Raw genomic sequence first — 23336 nt, 5'->3', positions numbered from 1 at the left:
AGATCGAATGAGCACATATATTAATTATTTTGCAACAAATCTGAAATTATAATAAAATCCCCACTCAGTCAAATTTTATTTAATTGTACAATATGAAGTTCTTTATAAAAATAAAAAATTAAAGAAAGAGCATGATTTCTATATCAAACTATCTTTAAATGTTCCTGATTTCACTCATTCATTAAACTCTTACATAAGTTTCCGTATAATATAAGACTTGGATAAGCAGGTCAGTATCATCACTTTTCTAACATTAGAGGTGGAACAAGAAAACTGAATTTTAAGATTTTTTTAAAACTGCTTCTTTGGGTTTCTCAGTATCCTATCTGAAGAGTTTCCAACTTTGGTAAAAAGCTTATGTTTCACTGCAGTCTAATCTTTTTTTATCTTACATTTTGCAAAATGCGTGCTTTCTACAGGCTTTGCAGTGGGCAAAAGAAAAAATCAGGACACTATTTTTCAAATCATTATTTCAATTATCAAAATTAGAACAATTTTTGGAACAATAAATACCAGATTAAAAAAGGTAAATGACTAACTAAAAAACATATTATTTGCACTACTGAAGTATAATAAAGGCAAATTTTATCCCAAATAATATTTTCAATTACTGAACTACTTTGTTTAGAAGAGAATGTTACAGAAACTTTCAGTTTTATTTTATTAATGGAGCATTGAACAACTTATAAAAATTTGAGATCAAGGTATCAAAGATTTTAATGGTACTGCTGCATTAAAAAAAAAAAAAAAATTTTATCAATTAGGCAATATTTAGTAAAATTTGTAACAGAGAAGTCTTTCGTAATCAAATAATGTTAAAGAAGGGAACAGCGAATAATGCTGCTATACATTTTTATACAAAATTAATTCAGTTGAAGTTCTCTCAATTCACGATTAAAAAAATTATAAATGATTATTGTGTTGTAGAAAAGAATCGATGATTTCTAAAATAACATGAAAGACATGAATCAAGAATTTTGGAAACTACTTCAGGGTGCGTAGCCAAATCTATTAACAAAAAATAAGCATTTTTTAAGCACTAACAAAGTATTTTTAAGCACTATATACTTCAACAAAATGCAAAATAATTTTCATAGACTTTACATGATCATGACAAAATAACCAGTTTCTGACAAATAAATCTTTTCTAGATTATATTAACCATAATAAAAAGATCAAGAGGTTTTTCGGTTCGATAACAGACGGTAGAAAAGGAAACGGAGTTGCACACAAGAGAGCAAGAATCTCACCACACTCGGCTCAGTAGACGCAAGTGCTGATTCTCAAGTATTTCATCAAATATGTAACATGATTGGTGCTATCATACATTACGAACCGACGGTATGCCAAAATGGATTGTGAAAATATTTAATAGAACTATATGAATAGAACTCAGCCACCGGGCGTATAGAACTACGATGCACGGTGGCTGAGCGGTAGCGCTTCGCGCTCCCACGCCACAGGTCGTGGGTTAGATCCTCGGCCCAGGCAAGGTTGACTCAGCCTTTCATCCATTCAGTGGGTCGATAAATGAGTACCAAGTACGCTTGGGAACTAAACACTGGGGGTTCCGTGTTTGGATGACCACCTGACTGGAACATCTGCTCATGCACCCCAGAGCCCAAGAAAACTGAGATGGGCACAGTAGGCCCTGGCTCTCTATGGGATGTCGCACCACTGAGTTTAGTTTATATGAAAAGCACACTGTTGCATAATACGTGGTGAAAATCAACCTCATAAAGAAAAAGTCTCGTTTCCGAAAAGGGAAAACTAAGCACTTTTTAAAAACACCCCATGAAAAAAGCACCTTTAAGGGCTTCTAAAAAACAAAAATCAAAAAAAAGAACCTTAAAGCACTTTACCCAAGAAAATTTGTAATAAAAAAGCACATAATCCCGAATAAAAAATTCCTCTCCATAAAAATCTGAAGATGTAAATCAGGGTTACCACTCAAATCTGGGAAAAAAATTCTCTGTGTTTCCCCTATACATATTATACACAATATATTAAGAGGAAACAATGTGCTCTCGTGTGAGCAATATTGGGCTAACTATACTAATTTTAACTGCTGGAAAAACTTAAGAGAGAAAAAGGAATAGCTGAACATACTTAAATAATGTTATAGTAAACAAAATAGTATAGTTAGTATGACTGAAATATCCTCCTTAAAAATCCCATAAATTACGCTTTGAGTGGTCATCATTTTTTAAAAGATGAAAATATGAAACGAAATTCTGTGCATTTAACAAGCTTGTAAATTAAAATTCTTAATTCCCTATTTTCTGTGATTTAAGGTGATTTTTGAATTCCGTGTATTTTTCAACTGATGAAATGAGACATTGAACGATTAATAACTTCAGACTTTAGGAATGAAATTTTAATCTACATCAATGCTCTCTGAATCCTTTTTTTCTTCAGATTGTTAACCTGATTCCTTACTTTTTCTCAATTCAGAGAGCTGTTTTTTTGCAAGAATGACACATTTTTGCTATTTTTTGATACACCATTGTAAATATCTATTATCCAGTTAGTAACACATCTTAAGTTTATTTTTATCTCTCACTCTATGATTACTCTTTTTAAATAGATTGAAAACCTGTTCAGTAAAATGCTTTTGGTCAGACATATTTTTTAAAATTTCACAAAATATTTACTAATATTTACTACATAATAATATTTACTACTTAATATTTACTACATAATAATATTTACTACTTAATATTTACTACATGATATTATACAAAATATACTACAATTAATTTTGAATCTAAAAAAATTATATTTCTTTATTTTCATTTATTATTAAATTTCTAGTGTGTAATTGCAATGAATTATGGCACAGTGAACCCATTAAGATCCCCTTTCAAAGTACTTTAGTATCATGCAAATTATTGCTTAAATTTTTGAAACAGCACATAATTTATTTGATTTTTGTATGGCCATATTTCCGAAATGGATTATTTATGAGTAAAATTTGGTAATCTTTACCTCAAACAAACAAAATTATGCCTTTTATAGGTGCTCTAGCTAAAACATTACAAAATATTGAAAATGTTTATGAGGGAGACATTTTTATATCGTTCTATTTGGTTTTTAAATTTGAATGGAACAGAAAGTAAGGAAATTTTACATAGATGATAATTACATGCCTTACATAATTTTTCATATATTGATGATAGAAAATATCTTTATTTTAAAAAAAAATTTACTTTTTTTCACAGGCATGCTACTAAAATAATTTCCTAAACACTGAAACATTTAATGAGTAATGGATTATAGTTCAGCTTTAGATATCACTGCAGATTTCAAAAATCATTATTGGTTTTAAAATGTTTAACTATGGTTCTGGGAACAGAAATGATGGTTTCCAACCAACACTATACAGTTTTATAGACTTATTCAAAGAAAACTAAAAATTTTGAATTTGTATATATGTATGCAAAACACAGAAAATAAAATGCTGAAACATTTAATGAGTAATGGATTATAGTTCAGCTTTAGATATCACTGCAGATTTCAAAAATCATTATTGGTTTTAAAATGTTTAACTATGGTTCTGGGAACAGAAATGATGGTTTCCAACCAACACTATACAGTTTTATAGACTTATTCAAAGAAAACTAAAAATTTTGAATTTGTATATATGTATGCAAAACACAGAAAATAAAATGCTGAAACATTTAATGAGTAATGGATTATAGTTCAGCTTTAGATATCACTGCAGATTTCAAAAATCATTATTGGTTTTAAAATGTTTAACTATGGTTCTGGGAACAGAAATGATGGTTTCCAACCAACACTATACAGTTTTATAGACTTATTCAAAGAAAACTAAAAATTTTGAATTTGTATATATGTATGCAAAACACAGAAAATAAAATGCTGAAACATTTAATGAGTAATGGATTATAGTTCAGCTTTAGATATCACTGCAGATTTCAAAAATCATTATTGGTTTTAAAATGTTTAACTATGGTTCTGGGAACAGAAATGATGGTTTCCAACCAACACTATACAGTTTTATAGACTTATTCAAAGAAAACTAAAAATTTTGAATTTGTATATATGTATGCAAAACACAGAAAATAAAATGCGTCTAACGAACAATAAATAAATGCTCACCTTCGTTCTTTTTCTATTTTTGGTGAACTAGGAGAAATCTCTGTTCTCTTTTCACTGAAGTTCTTATGAGATATTTTTTTCTGCTCATCAACAGGAAGTTTTTCGGAGGATCCAAGAGATGATATAACAACGTTGTTTCTATTGATCTTTAACTTTTTACGAGGGGGATCACTAGGTAAATCAGATTTTTGATCTACAGCACCTTTAACATCAGTGGTCAATGACTTGGTAACACCTTTAGCAATTTCTTCAGATATTTGTACATCTCTCCTTTTATGAGGAGGTGGGCTACTGGAAGAAGAACGAGACCTACTTCTTGAAGCTTTTTGATTAGAGCCGATCCCAGTCTGATGAGTCCTACCACTCTTGGAAGTATCAGACATTACTGATTTTTCAACATTTTCTTTGGATGACTTTCTGGTGCTCTTCTCTTGGCTGTGAGAGCTTCTGCTGCTAGAAGTTGAACGCGATCTACTTTTTGAGGTTTTTCGATCAGAAACACTTTCAGTATGGCCTTTTCTAGTCCTAGAATCCTCGGTCACTACAGATTTTTTAGCATTGTCTCTAGATCTTTTTAGAGGGCTTTCTCCTTCACTTTCATTACTAGAGGGAGAACGAGATCTACTCTTAGAAGTCTTCCGACTAGAGACAGGCTTTCGATCAATTCTGGAGAATTTATCCACAATTCTTTTCCTCCTCTCTTCTTTCACAGGGCTTCTTTCTCGACTTAGGCTGCTAGACGGAGAACGTGATCTACTTTTTGAAGTTTTATGATCAGAGCTACTGTCAGGATGAGGCTTTCTAGTATCCCTTGAAGCATCGTACACAGATGATTTTTTTAAACTTTCTTTAGGTGGTTTTATGAGACTTTTTTCTTCACTGCTAGAAGAAGAACGAGATCTACTTTTTGAAGTGTTTTTATCAGAGCTACATTCAGTATGACGAGTTCTAATAAGCTTATGAGCATCAGAATCGCGTAGTCTAATGTCTTGTTTTGATGGTTTTACAGGACTTTTCTCTCTACTCTTCGAACTCCGGCTACTAGCCATGGTTGGAGAACGTGATCTACTTTTTGAAGACTTTTGATCATAACTACTCTCACGTTTTCTAACAATCATAGAAGTATCAGGTACAGTCTGGTTTTTTACATCTTCTTCAGATTGCTTTAAAGGACTTTTCTTTCGGCTCTTAGAATCGTGATCGCTAGGGGAAGAACGAGACTTACTTTTTGAAGTTTTTTCATCCAAGCTACTTTCGTCGTGATGTTTCTTCTCAACTTTTGAAATATCATGTTCCACTGATTTTTTGGCACTCTCTGTAGATGGTTTTTCGGAATTTTTATTTTCGCTGGCAGTGGGAGAACGAGATCTACTTTTTGAATCTTTTCGTTCATAGCTCCTATTAATACGATATTTTTTGGCAGCCCTTGAAGCATCAGGCACAGAAGATTTTGTAACATGTTTTTTAGGTGGTTCCACGGGGCTTTCTTCTCTACTTGGTGAACTATTTTTACTACTCGGGGAAGATGAACGAGGTTTACTTTTCAAAGTCACAGAAATTTGTTTGGGTTCTTCAATATGTTTATCAATCTCTGTGACAGGTACATCTGATTCAGGTGTTTTTTTTTTCACATTTTTAAAAACTTCTTTAGGTAGTTTTTTAGGAGTTCCTTCTTCACTTTGAGAGCTGTTGCTGCTGGAAGAAGAAGAGCGAGATCTGCTTTTATGAATCTTAGACTGTTCGACAGAAATTTTAATTTTTGGTTGCCTTTTTTTTCTACTTCTGCTTGACCCAGAACTTTCCTCACTGCTGCTATTAGTATGTGATTCTGGACGTTTATCACTACTTTGAAAGCTTTTTTCTTTTTTTCTACTAGTCTTTTCCTCCGAATCAATGATTTTTTTATTCATTGACTGTTTACTTTTCTGAAGAAATGTTGACTCCCCTACAATATCTGATACTGTATTTTTATGGTCTGGTTTTTTTGATTCCATAACTGACATTTTTCTCTTGTTAGATGTATCATCTAACACAGACTTTTCTTTAGAGCGAGACTTAGATCCAGAATTCAGACCATTTCTATGAATATCATTGTCTGAATGACTGTCTTTGTCACTATCATTTGTAGGGAGAGGTGTCAAAGTCTCTTTCTTTGAAGTTGCTTTGGCAGCAGACTTTACAATGCTACTTGGACTATCCGGTAATTGAATGTCAGATAATGAATAAGGCACCTAAAATGTTAAAAAAAGTAATAAAAATATAATTCACATAATAAATATCTTCTCAGTTTACAAATTTAGCTTAAGACTGCTTCACAAAAACAGTTACTGCTCTACAGATTAATGCAAATATTTTTTGAAAAACTTTAAGATTTTCTTATTTTTTAATCAAGAACAACAAATAAAATTACAATAGGAAAGTTTATAATCTTTTCTTATTAAGCATAAAAAATATATGAAATAGTGATGCAAAACATCACCAGAAATTTTGACCATAGAAAGTTCTTTTCTATATTTGAAATTTACATTGGTTTTTTTTACTATAAATATAGTTCTTCTTCAAGATCAAATAAAGGTTATGCTATTAAATTATAGCCTTTAATCATATCAAACAAAACAAAACTCATTACAGAGTGCAACAAAAAACCTGAACTAAGATTCTTAAAATATAAACTTCATCAAAAATTAAACAAAATATAACAAATCGAAAATACCTTAGCGTTAATTTTTAGTCATCTTTTTTAGCAGATGCACAACAAAATATTCCTTAATGCAGCAAAGTCAACAAAATTCCTTGACTCTATTAAAAACAAAATGCCTATAACTAAAAATGAGTCTCAGCCAATCTACTAAGATTCTGCGCATCACCTCAAATTTAATTCAAACATTCTTAGTTTATCCTCGCAGTTTAGATAAATCAGGAAAAAAATCTAGGCAATTTTTTATTCGCATTGCTTCGAAATTAATTAATTTTAATTCTAATCGAAATTAATTAATTAATGTTTTAATTAACAACAACCAGGGCTCGAAAAAGCGACGGGTTAGTTTCAAAGGAGGACGGGTACATTGTTGGACAAGCCGTCCTCGGGGACAGGTAAAATTTCTCAGTTTTTGCGACAGTTTTTGCAACAACCTAGCAATAGCTTAACCTTCAAAAATACCAGTGCAGTGAACTCAGGACAAATTTATACTGGGCAAAAAAAAAAAGTGAGCATTAAGCATTTTCCTCCCACTCTCCCTATCATTACACTGCAATTATTTGAGTGCACAAGTGCAAGCTAAATCTTACATTGGCAGTAGAACCGGGCGATATACTACGAATTATGGATTTCACGGATACATCTCCACACTGAGACTAATTTTTAGTTTCTTGAGAGCATCAGCATTCTGATTTAAGGCACCAATATAAGACGCTTGCGATTCAACAGGTGAGGATCTTTGACTGTGCTAACGCTGGCAACGATGATTTTGATTTCGTTTAGCTTGAAAAACGACGTCCATTTTGTGATGTTGAATGGCTGACGAACTGAATCGGAAATTGTGGCTTTGTGCGATGATCAACGTCGAAAACAAGAACTTAAGGCATAGTTTCCTAATGCATCTCTTTTTTCCTTTGGGGATTTTAATATTTCCTGAAGATTATTTTCAGTAGGACTTAATGGTATTTTGCAATCAAAATGCATTTTGTTTCGTCGGGAGTAAACCTTTCTTGTTAATTACCTTCAGTGGGACTTCTGCTACTTAGCTTTCATTGCGCATCATTTTGTCTGTCGGGATTTAATGTTTCTTGTCAATTATTTTTAGCAAATCTACTCTTACTTTGCAATCACTGATATTTTGCTTGATTTTTGTTCTGAGCTCAATCTATTAACAAAAAGAAATTACGAACAAAAAAAATTATTTTTCATTGTTTCTTTTACTCAATTTTTTCATTTCAGGAGATACAATTTAATAGCAGTATTTTGTATTTAAGTAATTTATACTTTTAGTATGTGATATAATTTTCCTCTTCTTTTATAAAAGTTTTACCTTAGTAAAAATTTAAAGTTAAAGTGTTCATTACTTAAAAGTACAAAACATTATATACAGGGTGCGTAGCCAAATTATTCAACAAAAAATAAGCATCTTTTAAGCACTCAAATAATATTTTTAAGCACTTCAAAAAAATATAATTAGGTAGAGTTGGAAAGTTTTTGACAATTGACGGTCTTATCTGGTTTTAATCGTCATGTCAAAAAAAAAAAAAAAAAAAAAAAAAAAAAAAAAAAAAAAAAACCTTTTGGGCTGAATTGAACAATGTGAACAGTGTATTTCTGCGTAATTCGTAGCGAAAATCAACAGGGTAAAGAAAAAATATCATTTTAGAAAAGTGAAAATTAAGCACTTTTTAAAAACAGCAAAAGAAAAATGCACCTTAAAGGGCTTTTAAAAAATGAAAATAAGCAGTTTTTTAAAAATGTTACGCATCCTTATATATACACACATTAGGGAGAACACAATAGTGTTTTCCCTAAGCGTTAGTAGAAGGTCAGTCCGCCATGCTTTCCCTTTTCATTTATATCCAGGGTAGCTACTCAAATCATGTTTCAAATGCCCCTGATTTTTTCAGGTAAAAATCTTACAATTTTCAGGCCAGTGTGTTTTTTTCTGCAAAAAGGCAGGATGGGTGCAAGAAAAGTATCAATATTATAAAGTATTTTATTTAACATGTTATTTTTTTTAATGTATCATATGGAAAAAATATTTAGACTAAATTTATTTTAACAATTTGGCAAGATTTTGTTTTTATTTTACAATGTTTTGGTACAACATTTATTTTTAAAAAATTAAGCTTTGGAGAAAATATGTTTAGCTTGTAGAATATAATGTTTTTATTGAATAATTTTTTCCCCAGCTTTACATACATATTTTAATACATAAATTTAAATTTATTTTATTTTAATATTTTTTTTTCTCTTTTCATTAATCTATCATTTTCTATATTGCAATATTTTTAACTTAATATAATATATGTGTGTGTCTATATATATATATATATATATATATATATATATATATATATATATATATATATATAAAAAGCTGAGTGATATCTGAAAAAGATCAAATACTTACAGCAGATTCCATGCTTACAAGTTTATATTCCGATGAAGTGTCCACGATACTGCAAAAGAAAATAATGATTTTTTAATTCAAGGAAAAAAAAGCTAGTTAATGCTTTAAGGGGACAAAGTATCCAATCATGAAAAAATTTTTAACTTTTTACCACATACTTTAAATCGAATGAATTATGTCAATTCGAGAGACTTGTAACAAACACCAACTTATTAAAATTTTAATTAAGGTAATTTTTTAAAACTTTACATCTTACACAAATTTTATTAAGTTTTTTACAACTGTTCTATGTTTCTTAAAAAGACTCTTAACGTGTGCATAAGAATTAAAATTTACTTAAACAAAAAGATATTGCGATTCTTTTTTAGCAAATTTCAAAACAAGACAGAAATAAACCAAAAAACGACTTAATAAAAACCATTTTTCTTTCAAAGACTGTTTTCTATTTTGTTTACTGTTTCCTTTTATTTTATGACAGCTGTATTTCAATCACATGACACACCACTTATAACTTTCAATTTAGTTTTTTTTTTCAGATTTTTTTTTTTTTAGTTTCTTGCGGACACTGTCTGGAAGCTGCCAAGATTTTGCAATTATTTTGCTACAGGCAGGCATGAAAGTTGACAAAAATAAAAAAAAGTTGAAAGTACATTTATCTTACTCATAGCTGCCTACTTGTTAAAAATAAAAGTAGGAACCAATCAGGGGTAATTATAAAGCAAAGTGAAAAACAAAATATAGATATCAAAATATCCAGATATTTATAAACCATACACACTTCATATATAATTTTTTGAGTTAACAGTTTTAATTAAATTACTTGTAATGAAGAATATCAAATCTAATGAAGAAAATCACATCTTAATAGTAACTGGTCCAAGAATCGCGATATTGGATTTTAAAATCAGTGGAATATAAATTGCGGTATTGGATTTTAAAAATACGAAAATTCAAATTGTGATGTTGAATTTAATGCGTAAATAATCACGATGCATAGTTATTAGATCGCGCAAAAATGAATTGCAATGAGTAGTTTTTAAATTGTCCATAAATACAAAAATTGATGTTTGATATTACAACCACATGATTACGAATCGCAATATTGGATTTTAAAAATGCGTGAATACAGATCACGATATTGGATTTTCAAATTGCGTGAATGGGAATTGCAATGTAGGACTTTTAAATCATATGAAAACAAATTACAATACATAACTTTCAAATCAGACACAATACGAAAATCGATAATAAAATTGCCTGATTAAGGATCTTAATATTAGCAGTTTGTGACATAGATCCAAATATTTAAAATCAGCCACAATAAAGAAATCAAATTGGCAGAAGAATCATGTGCATGTAAATGTCTAGTTAGAGTTTTAGCATAAGTTTCAAAATTTTGTTGGAGTTCAAGTCCTCAAACCAATGGTTTTGATTCGTGGAAAAATCACATGCCCTGCTCCTAGTTCTTAGGAGCGTCCTGGGTCAAAAGAAAATTGGCATATAGAGTAAAAAGGTGCTACAATACTGAAAAATGAGAACATTTTGACCTAAAGTCATATTTTAGGAACAAGGTGATCTAACAAATAGGATTATCTGAGGAACAAGATTACCTGAACAAATTAGAACAGTTGGCAACTATGACGCACCACGTTAAAAGGACACAAGTAAACGAAAACAAACATGTGCATGGGCAAAAGCAGAAACTGTCAAAAATAAGGAGGTGTGAAGCCAAGAGAACTATAAGGAACGCACATGTAAAATCAATACCTGTCGAACCAATATAGGTAGTGGAAACAAAACTGCTTGAGTACTCAACAACCAAGAACATCATCTTTTCCGCTCTGCAGCGGAAGTGCACAGGCCAAAGCTCTATCAATTTTCTTCTAGTGATCATCCTTTCCCGGCAAGCTACTACAGTAGGAAGGAAGTTTGTTCCAAATCCGATTAGCAACCGGGTAGCATGAGTTTCGGCAACCATGGTGGAGGGGGCTGCTTTAATAATTGGACTTCCCAAAATTTTTTATTTTTGGAACATGGTCGAAAGCTTTAAAAATTGAGAGAAAAAAGTGGATTTATGCTTTATCACGGAAGAATTTCATCCCCGCACAGATCACACGGAAATCTCTTCATCGATTACACAGTAAAATTTGCGGTTATTAGAGCGGACGCTACCTTTTGCCGATATCGAGTTAGGCGAAAATGGTGAACAGTATAATTTTAAAGTACGAAAATGGTTCACAGAATCATTTCAAAGTACCAACAAAAATTATTAGAACTGATTAAAATTGTTAGATAATTATGATTCACACAACTTTTCCCTTTTTATATACTTTGGTGGAAAGCTTTTTTATTGGTATCTGCATTAAAATAATAACTACGTTTTGGCGACTTGTGAGCAATACAAATTAAAAAAGCGGCCTATTACAAATTAAAAAACAGCACAGAAAAAGACTAATTTGGAGGATATAACAAGAAGACATCCTCAAGCAACTCTTAATTTATTCTGAACAGGTGCTGATATAAACCCTCTTCAAATACTCTTTTTATACTTCATTTAAACTTGATTAAAATATAGTTAAGTCTAATAAGATTGATTGATTAAACTCAAATAGCAAAAAACTATGGCAAATTTTTCTTTCCACGTTTAACTCATGGCTGAACAAAGCCATGCAGAATCCATTAATACTTTAAATACTATGAACTATACTTCTATGAACATTCAGAGAGTTTGCTTCTATAATTAAACTCCCTAAAAATTTAAACACTTAGTGAAGTTTGAAATATTTAAAATGGGTTAATTTAAAACAGACTCAAAATGGATACAGTTTTCAACTGAAGGTTAAACAATGAGAAACAGGTTTCATTCAGTGACCAGGAACAGGTTTCATTCAGGAACATTCATTGACCAAATTATTTGCGATTAAAACAGCCATTTTCATATTATTACAACAAATTATTATTACCCAATTATTATTATTTCATATTATTACCCAAACACATTATATTTTAGAAAGAGCTTAATATCGATTGTTATACAATCGATATGGTAACTCCAGACAATTTTCTGGTAACTCCTAAAATAAAAACTCTTAGTTTCAACCTACCAGCTAATGTTGCATTCAGGATTTACTTAAATTCAAAACACAAGTTTAAAGCGAGAAATAAAGTGCACAAAATAACAGATGCGATTAAAAACATTAGGAAGACTTAAGTTAAAAATTTCAAATCATTAAGGCTTGTGTAGAAACAAAATTCGAAAATAACCAGTGAAACGCTATGCCTGATATGCACACGTCCAATAAAAAAAAATTAAATTACTCCACATATGCTCAAGAAAGCGTATATATAAAAAAATATCGTTACAAACTGCTAAGAAGCTACGTATTTTAACATTTTGCTCGTATTATTCAGCACACACACATATTGATTACATTACATAAGGGCCACAATTGCGACAGTTTTATTTCTATCAAAGCATTTTAATGGGAATGTATCCACACATGTTAAACAATGCTCACATAAAATAGAACTAATAATTAATTAACAGCAGACACCTAATTAACGAACATTTTTTTAGAGGAGTAGGTTGACGAATTGCATGCCGGTAGTATTAACTTCCGATCAAATTACGCGACATTTAAAGATACTTATTACATTTTTACACTTAAAATGATTTAAATAATGACAGTAATGCTTACCATAAACTTTATCTAGAATTAAACAATAACAGAAAACAAATATTCCAACTCGATAACTCTTTACCACTACTGTTGCGCATAACAAAACAAGGTTACAGTTACGGTCATGGAGTGCAATATCATGTTTTTAATTATCGTCATGTAATATCTTTTAATTTTTTTTTATTTACGAATAAAATAAAAAGATATGCATAGTAAATAATTATAAAATTTATGGATGACATAAAAATGATGGAAAAAAAACAAGAAATATTTATCAGTTATTGCAATGCATAAGATCTGCGCTTATAACCTTTAAAAAAAGCTGGGAAACTCCCTTAGCGAAATTTTAACTTTTTGTCAAATTTTGAAGGTCATCGCGACTTAAACACCCATTTTTTTATTGTTTTTCCCTAAATAGGAAAACCAAAGCACATTTTTTTCCTGTTAAGGAAAGATTTCCGTGTCGTCATCCATATCTGAATAATCGCCAAGTCAGGAAAACTTATGGGCAGCAGCCCAAGAGAAACTAAAAGACATTTGAGAAGGAGATTAAATCGAAAGGTATAACTTGTCGACACCCTAGGGCAAACATCAATATATATATATATATTTTAAAGAGCAGCGTCAAAAGATCTATGAAAGCACTTTCTAAAAGTATCAATGCATTTCGGGCCTAGTATTTTTTATTTTATAACCGTCGTGGAACAGCTGACCCAATTCTCAGGTTTACGACTACTAATGTTCAACTCAGTAGCCTTGTAATTGTGATCCCAAACCAGAAGACAAAGGAACTTCAGGATCAAGTATTGGGAGAAATTTGCCTTTGTTGAGAACTTTTTAATGGAACGAACCCGCATTAGCGTTACATTGAGAGGAAGACCACGAGAACCTCCCACGGTTAGCCTGACGGCAAAGGGACTCTAACCCAATATCTGTCTACCACTGAGGATATTTCACGTCAGAATTGTGATCGGTGCAATCCAGATGTGGATTTGTATTGACCAGCCATTACAGGGATTCAGATCCGGTTCACCTCATTGGAAGGTGTACGCTCTATCCCTTGAGTCATCGTGGCTCTCTCACCTATTATCAATTGAACATTTAGGTTTTAATCTTTCTGAAAAGAGATTAAGCCCCTCCTTGATAAAATTAAATGCATAACTTATTTTGTTCAGCCCTCTACTCGCACTAAACTTTGTTAACTTTTTGGATTACTTGATTTTTACAGATTTTTTATACCCAAAGCTACCTATATATTTGATCCTTTAGCTCAATTTTTAGAGAAGGGCATAAAACTTCATTCTAAAAGTCATGATTGATCTCCCTAAAAGATAACGAAAATGCAGAATTTTTTTTTATTGCTGCTAAATAAGCTATTGTTAAGGCAACACCTTAGAGCTAAATGAGTGTTTAGATGGATGCCTCGAATGTCGCCTTTGGTGGAGCCTTGAGGCAAAGTTTGCAAACTAAATGGGAACCTCTAGCTTTTTACTTCATCAAATTAAATGAAAGTTAGTACAATTAGTCAACATATGACAGGGAATTATTTGAGTCATATCTTAGAGGGAAGAAAATTCAAATTTATACAGATCAAAAACCATTACACTTTGCCTTTTAACAAAACCCCATCCGATGTTGACCAAGGCAAGTTTGCTATTTAAATATCATTTTAAAGTATTCTACGGATATTTGTCCAGTATTCTACAGATGCCGGCACGGTCATCAAAACGCAAACAAGGACACCTAATAAAGAATTGAAATTCATTTTATTGAAATTAAATGTTTTTAGATTTTAATAAATTCCTTTAAACAGAAAAAAAGAATCTAAGAGGTACATAAATATTTTTATAATCAGACAGCTTCTCTGAAACTAGATTCCTGAAGATAAATTAATATGTGAGACTCCAAGTCGACATCATCATAGTTGTAATCGAAAAACATATTTCATCAAGATTTGTATAGCCATTAATGAAACGCCAAATAAGAGAACGAGTTAAGTGTTGTGATATTTAACAATGCTCTCAAGTCACAAGGCACGCTAAAACACCTTTTGGAACAATTATCTTCCTTTATCCATATGGATATTATTGCAACCTCTATTATCTTTTAACCAAACACAAATTATTTTACTATATGGCCAGAGGCCATATCATACCAATTCCTGATCAACTGGCACAAACTATTTGCAAATCCTTTTTTCACTATTTGCAGATCATTTTAACACTTGGATAAGTAGTTCTGGCTGTCTTTTGATTGTGAAAACTGATCGAGGTTTGAATCAAATATGTTCTAAGAATTTTCAAAATTGTAGGGGACTAATATAATTTAGACCATAACTTACAATCCAATTTCAAATGTAATTGTGGAATGCTTTCACAGACATCTAAAGTCTGCGCTTAATTTCTCGAAATAACTAATCGTGAAAATGTCCAGTAATCCTACTGGAGATAAGAATCGCTATCAAAGAAAATTTAAATTCTCCTTCAGCTGAACTTATATATTCTCTATTACAGCTGCTATGTGACATGTTTGAAAACAGAATGCCAACTACACCAATTAACGAATTAATTTCGCAATTATGAAGTCAAATGCAATAATTGACACTGACTGCTACAACAGCACATTCTTAAGAAAAATGTTATGTGCACAGCAATTTAAAAACTGGCTTCTAAGTTCTTCGAGCAGAATAAATTCAACCTCTATTGTGTTCATATAAAGTAATAATAATAATAATAAAAAAAAAAAAAACAGAAAAAAAACCGCAATGAATTCCCTAGATTGCGAGTGAAACTGCTTATTACTTAAAGGAAACAGTTCTAAAAGAAACATGAACTACAGTTATACCAATGAATATAAACAAGTCTGCCAAACAACCGTTTTACATGGACAAGATCTGCTAGACATGTTCGATTTCCAAAAAAATTAAAAACATTCATAACTAAATTCTTCACCCAGTGGCGTACACAGAATTTTTTCAAGGGGGGTGTTCATAATTTTCTGGAACTACTAAAACAAATTCGAGTATGTAATAAAGCACTATTAGTTCCCTAATTTAGACAGCTAGACAATTTTGACTTTTTATTTAGACAACATTGTTTAGTTAAATTTTGATTTGATTTTTTAAATTTTGGAACATAATGTAATATCTTCTGAAAAAAGTCATATAGGTGGGAAGTAACACTTTGAGGGCCCCTTTCACATTCATCAGATTTTGAACGCTAGAAACGTTTTCTTCAACCGAAGTATCACATTTCCGTACAACAGAAAAACTTACATTGGTACTAGATGCTGTCCCCATACTAATTTCAGGTCGTGATTTTTTTTCTCAAAGTAATTAAAAATTGTTAAATTATTGCGTTTTGACATCCTAAAGATCCAAGAGCAGCAAACATATATATATATTGGCGCAGAAATATCCGCTATGTTACGATCTCTAAGTTTCGAGCTGGAATGAATAACTTCAACGAGCACAGTATCACCAATGGTATTGTTACTGATTTCTTCACTAGTCGAAATAGTGGCGATGACGGGTTCGGCGATTGAATGAACTTTTTGTTAAGACAAAACAGATTTAGCGACAGCGGCAGAGATAACTCTAAGTCCGACTAACTAACTCCACTAACTATTCAAGTTTTATCAGAGTACCTATCCAGTGTTGGATATCTGCTCTTTCATCGCAATAGCAATTGAAAAATAAATTGGAGGATGGGAAGGGGGTTGTTGCGTTAACAGTAAGTTAAATCTCAGAATGTACAATAGTTGAAAATCATAATTCTAGTCTGGGTTATACATAACAATAAAATCGCAATTTGATACATAATAATAGAAACAATTGAAGATAAAAGAAAAGTAAATTATTTACACTATTCTAGGATTCCAGAATCATCGCATAAAGACCTCGCGAATGCCAGCCAGTCTCGAAAACTATCACGACTGGCAGGACAGAAAGGAGCCAGTCCGTAACATTATCACGTGAATTTGGTTTCAAAAGTACAACCCTATTATAGTAAATGTTTTTTCAGTATTCTGAGAAATACCGTAAGAAAAAAAAGTAGGCATAAGGCAAATAAAAATATATAGTCTTAAAAAATAATAGCCCGCATAATTTCTATTAAAATTTTCATTTTTGCCATCTTGTCTGAGCTTAAGGGGGGTGTTTAAACCCCTCCCTTGCATCCCCCCTCCACTGTCTTCACCATTATAATTTTGGCTATGAAATTGTGTATGGTTAAATATAGTTTTAAAAAATCGTACTTTACAATTTCTGTAATAATTAAGGTGTGCCATTTTTCATATGATTTTTTAAAAAATTTCTTTTGTAATTCTTATTACATGTTCTGCATTTTCGTATACATAGATTAATTATGTTTACGCAAAATAGAAATTATGGTCAAGCCAGAGCATTCTTAAAAATATCGTTACCCTAAATAGTAGGAGGAACAGAATGTTTTTCTGAAGTGGCTGCGTAAATTGAATAGGAAAGAAAAAAATTTCTATCTTTTAAGAATGTGTTGTTAATGAAAAGAGCAAAATGCTCAAAACTTATTTAAATCTACAATGCCAGTTTAGTTACGATTAAATAACTGAAATGTTTTTTATATACTATTTTTGAAATGTTTTTTATATACTCAGGATTTCCCTATTTATTAATTTAATTACTTATTTCGATTTCAATATTCAGTTATTTTAATTGCCTCGACAAATGTATATTAAGTAAATATGTGGAAAAAAAAAACAGAAAAAAAGTCAAATAAAAGTACCCCTCCTCCCCCCAATTCATATAATAAACTAAAATCTTTTAGAATCTGACAAAAGAAAAAGTCGCTACAATCAAATTTTTAATTCAAAATTTGTTTCAACTTGTTGGCAATTACTTAAAATTTCCATTGTGCCTTTGTGGATCTTGATCGAAGTAGAATCATTTCACATTTGTTGTTAATCAAAAATTATGCTAAAGCTGCATAATGTTATTTGCTTATTTTAATACTAGAAATTTATTCAAATTTTAACAGAGACTTGATTTTAGCAAAATAGGAAACAAAAATTTGCACATTCTGGGTTTCAAGAATTTATATTTTTCAAACTCTCACAGAATAAATGTACACTAAAAATAAAGGACTCCAAAGTTTAAAAGAGTTTACCTCAAATGCAAAAATACAATAGTGAGCTACAAGGAACCTGAAAAAACTTTTTCATCAACCTTACATGACACTTTTCTATAATAGAAACTGTTGTCATAGTCTGCCTGTTATATACCAACTTATGCTTCTACATCTAAAACATAAAATACAGAGAAAACTCCAAACAATAGGTTTTGGTGGACCAGTGCCTGTGTGACATGTTTTAAGAGGCAACCGTTAATTGAATTTTCAAAGGAATTGCTTGCTCAAAAAATAAAATAATAATTAGAAACAGAAAATTTAATTCATTAAATATTTAAGTTTAATTCAAATTACTTTGTTTATGCATGAGTAATTTCTACAAATTGCATAAAATGAGAGCTAATCGATGATGCATTAGGTACTGCTGGCAATTGTGAATGCTAGAACAAAATTTAATGAGTACCAAGCATGCTTGGGAACTAAACACTGGGGGTTCCGTGTTCAACTGACCACCAGACTTTTCTTTTTTCCTTTTCTTCCAAACGTGGACACGTACCTAGGTTTGCAAAACCCTTAACCGTATAGTCCACGTCTGGCCACTGGTCTAGCTCGCACAAAACACAATACATATGTAAACAATCACATAATACACCACTGCATCACAACCACAAAGCACAATTGCAAAATTCAGAATACATAGGGAAAATGACCACCAGACTGAACATCTGCTCCTGCACCACAGACCCCAAGGTCATGAAAACTGAGAGGGGCACAGTATGTCTTGGCCCTCTAGGGGCTGTCACGCCACTGAGTTCAATTTAGAATAAGATTCGTGTGATTGATGCAGACTACCCATACAAGATGTCGGTTATCTGTAATTGAATTGTCCATGATTTATTTCTGCATGAATGTTCAGAAATTTTTCTTTCACAATCGCAGAAAAATGATGGTCATTATAGGAGAATATTTTTAGTAATGAATAATTGAAATTATTGCAAGATAGAAAATAAAAAGTTAACTTCACGCTAGCAACAAACGGCTATTGTTCAGAAATTGCCAAGTAGAGGTTCCACCATAATATAAGTGTGATGGAATGTTAATTAAACAAGAGTACTAATAAAACTGTCAATACAATTATGAAAGGCTTAGATAACAAAACTAATTGTTGAAACTAGAGTTTAATTAGATTTATAACTTTATATAATTTAATTAGTGGATGATGCTTTAACAAGCCATAGTAAAAAATTCTAAATGCTGACACCTGACTATTTTTATCAATCTATGGATTTAAAGTTGATTTCAATTAGTTTTTAAACATATTGAAAAGAACATTATACAAAATTTATGGCACTGAAACTATGTGTCTGCATTTATAGAAATATAATAAAAATTCAGAAAGTGACAACTGATTATTTTCAAAATGTCATCACCACTTTCAGGAGACAAACTTTGTTGGAGAACTTGATTAACACCCATGTTATAATTTTTTTGTATGAAAAATTGGCTAAAAATGCGGAATTAGTAAGAAATATATATATTCAAGTTTGCATGAGTCATAATTAAACAAACCATTTTTTACAAATTATTTTTATTTTAACCGCTTTTAACTTTTTTTTTTTTGTCTTTCTTGACAGTGAATATTTAATTTAAAAAAATGCTAGGAATCTATAAAATATCTGCAATTTTATTAAGTGTTTATGGCTCTTGTATTTCTTCAAAGAAAAAGAAGTACAGCGAATATATGTTTTTTCCATTGAAATAACATGAAGTATTCTTTTAGTGTTCTATGAGTGTACATTTGCACTCTTGAAGGTATGGCCAAAGTGATAAATAAGCCATTACTCTTAACAGTTGGTTTAAATATTAATTGTTATATATAATGGCTTGATTAAAAAAAAAAAAAAAGATTTGCTGCTCTCAGGCATGAAAGTGAACAAAAATAAAAAAAGCTGAACTTTTACAAAGCAGACACTGGAAGGTGGCTGGGAGGGAGTGTTCTATGTAATATTGTGATATCAATAAGATATATAAAAACATAGCTTCTAACTCTGTTGTGAGATTTTTATTTTAAATTAAAAGTGGCAGAAGCATTCAGACAGTGAAATTTAAATTTCTCTCAAATATAATTTTAAACATCTTTGATTACTAATATATTTAGAGAAAATTAAGCAATATATTAGGCCAATCATCAGTTTAAATTAATTGCCAGTCAATCATTTTAAATTAAAACAGTCGCTAGCTTTCCCCTCAATATCTTCTGATCGATTGCTACTAACAGTTTTAGTCACTTTGACTGTTTTATTTAACCAATGAAACTTGAATTTAATTTTTGCAACAGCATCCACCATACACACTTTATGTCCGCCTTTCAAATTGACTTCCATCGTTAAAATATATTCATCTTACGATGCACCTTGGGAAAAGGACACAAATAAATGAAAAACAAATATGTACAAAGGCAAACGCAAGCAGGAATGGCTAAAAATAAAAGCTAGCAAAGTCGAGAAAACTATAATGTACAGATGCATAAATTCAATACTTGTCGCACCAAGGAGGAAAGCATCGGAACAACACCGGCAGCAGAAATGAAACTGCCTAGAACTCAACAACCAAGAACCTCATCCTTTCTGCTCTACAGCAGAAGTCGCGGTTGTCAAGGCAACGGTGCACCTCCCAAAGATCCACCCATTTTCTCTTGATGGACACTCTGAGTCTACCGCAGGATAAAAAAAATTCGTTCCAAGTACGGCCATCGTTCGGGCAGTTTGATTTTCAGAAGTTATGGGAGGAATGTTCTGTAATAATTGAATAGAAAAAATTAAATTTTTGGAACATTCTCAGAAATTTTAAAAATTGGGAGAAAAAGCGTATTTTTGCAGAATATTTCATCCATGTGCTCTGGAGCATCAGACACAGGGGTATTCTCACATATTCCACTGACAGATCTGCGAAGATTTGTACCAATCTGATTAAAAAAATTAGTTGCGTTTGAACCTTTTTTCTTTATTAAACTAATGTTAAAAGTAGTTGCCAGAAATCTTTAAAAACTACTGGATTATTTTTTTTTTTTGCATCGCACAACTCACAACACAACTTCTTTTAAAAAGTAGTACACTAAATTACAAACTGTGAAAAAAGTAATGACTACAGTAACTTTGCTACTTACCACCAATCAAAAGCATGTATGTTCATACCTGAAAACTAAGAAACAATGCAAAAAAATACAGAAAAAAATATTTACGAGTCTATCGCTGTCTGCCAAATCAGTACTTACGATGCTTTTAAGTTATAAATAAATTGATACTACATTAAAAGTGTATTAATAATATTCAATATAAACTACATACTTGGTTTCAAATGATTCAGAAGATGAATGAACTAATTCAATATTGCTGTCAGGTACTGGTTCAACTTTTTGATAAGATGATGGTGATGGCTCAGCATTCGCTTTACAACTAGATGAGGTTTGACAAGGATTATCTATAATGCTTTTTTCACTAACTTTTGATTTTCCTTCACAACTGTCATCTGTAATAAGTTTACCTGAGTTTGTTTCAACTTCAGCAACTTGTATGTCAGGCTTGACTTGAGTTTGGTCCACTATGTTGGGAACATCTTTGATTTCCTTCTCTGTACTTACACTACACAAATCACTTTCACTTTGTCCAACAACTAACTTATTTGTTGGACAATCGGATACAGTTGGGTTTATATTACTTTCTAGTTTGGTTTTAACAGCTGCTAAGTCGGTGTTCTCAACATTCAGAAAAACACTTTCATCAGAGTCCTCATTTTTTGAAAAAACATTTTTATCTGTGTCTGGTTTTTTTAAAGCACTTTCATCAACGATTTCTTTTATTAAAACAATGTTTTCATCTGAAATTTTATTTTTTGAAATACTTTCCTTTGTATCTTTATCTTCTAAACAACTAATTTCATCAATGTCTTTATTTTTTAAATTTTCGTTTTTTAGCAAATGACTTTCACCTCTTCTAGCTACTTTTGAATAAAATATTTTGTCTTTGCCTTTAACAAAACATTCACCAATGTTTTCATTTTTTAAAGTACATTTATCTATGGCTTCATTTTTTAAAGTACATTCGCCTGGATCAATTTTTGATGAAGCAGTGTTTGTGTCAATTTTTAAAGCACTTATAGTTGCAGCTTCAATTTTAAAAGAATTTTCTTCCGTGCTTTCAGTTTTGGAAGAATCACTTTTATCAGTGTATTCAATCTTTAAAGTACTTTCATCTGTTAATAAAGTACATTTAACTGTCTCTTGAGTTTCAGTTGAAACAGTTTTTTCTATATCTTGAGTTTTTAAAGCACTTGTATTTGTAGTATCTTCAAGTTTTATTGCACTTTCATTTGTATCTTCAATTTTTAATGCACTTTTATTTGTATCTTCATTTTTTAATGCACTTTTATTTGTATCATCAATTTTTAAATCATTTGTATTAGTATCTTCACACTTTAAAGCACTTATATCTTTGTCAATTTTTAAAAACACATTTTTATTCCCGTCGTCAATCTTAGATTCGACAATTTTACTTGTGTTTTCACTTTTTGAAGTATTTTTGTTGATATTGGAAACAATAATATTTTTGTCTCCTTCAGACAAAAAGACACTCCTTTGGTTATGTTTATTATCCAGGTTGACATTTTCAGTACCTTGTATCAATGAATCATTTTTACTTGCTTTACCTTTCTCATTTGCTTGTTTGTTTTTAAGCGGCAAAGCCTGATTTTCGTGTTTTACGCCAGTCACAGAACAGTCTTCTTCAGATGAAACTGATTTTGTAGTGTCTTTTGAACTATTTTTATCATCTCCAGACTTGTCTGTACAAATATCCTGATTTTTATTTGAAATAATAGTATACACATTGTCTCTTTCAATTTTAATTATGTGTCTTTCAATTGTGACGTTACCAGTAGAAGGGGTTTCCTCACTTTCATTTTTTTCTGTTTCTTTCTCAACTTTTTTCTTTTTTGAACTTATTTCTTCTATTGCAACTTTTAAAGTATTTTCACCGGTATCGATTTCATTGCAGCTATCTCCTTCTGGTACAGTATCCTCATCACTACTTGAAGGTTTTTCAACAATTTTAGGAGAAATAATGCACTCTTCTGAGTCACTTTTTTTCTGAGATTCTGAAATTTAAAAAAAAAAAAAAAGGTGAACCATTTGTAAATATAGAACATTTAATTTTGCAGACTTATGTATCAATAGCTGGTAAAAATCGACAAAAAATCATAACTTTGAGAAAACTTGTACTCCATAGCTTTCCTTTTAATTTAATAAAATACAAAATAATTAA

At 31.0% G+C, this 23336-nt stretch overlaps 1 protein-coding gene across 3 annotated transcripts in view; it reads right to left on the bottom strand.

Annotated features, from left to right (window-relative positions):
- LOC107451679 (uncharacterized) overlaps positions 1-23336 on the bottom strand; it is a 41400-nt gene that overhangs the window by 8733 nt on the left and 9331 nt on the right. For all 3 annotated transcript variants that reach the window (XR_011636539.2, XM_043047273.3, XM_043047274.3), the window contains 3 exons: positions 21366-23169; positions 9237-9285; positions 4123-6353 (listed from right to left, as the gene is read on the bottom strand). Coding sequence is in view for 2 of the 3 variants with exons in the window: in XM_043047273.3 (XP_042903207.2) it covers positions 4123-6353; positions 9237-9285; positions 21366-23169 (4084 nt within the window). In the remaining variant the exon portion in view is untranslated. The remainder of the gene's footprint in view (positions 1-4122; positions 6354-9236; positions 9286-21365; positions 23170-23336) is intronic.

Source organism: Parasteatoda tepidariorum, chromosome 1, assembly GCF_982258835.1.
Source record: "Parasteatoda tepidariorum strain Cologne lab strain chromosome 1, Ptep-v5.0, whole genome shotgun sequence".
Classification (NCBI taxonomy): domain Eukaryota; kingdom Metazoa; phylum Arthropoda; class Arachnida; order Araneae; family Theridiidae; genus Parasteatoda; species Parasteatoda tepidariorum.
Note: the sequence above shows the minus strand (reverse complement) of the source record. Positions and strands in the feature narration are given on the sequence as shown.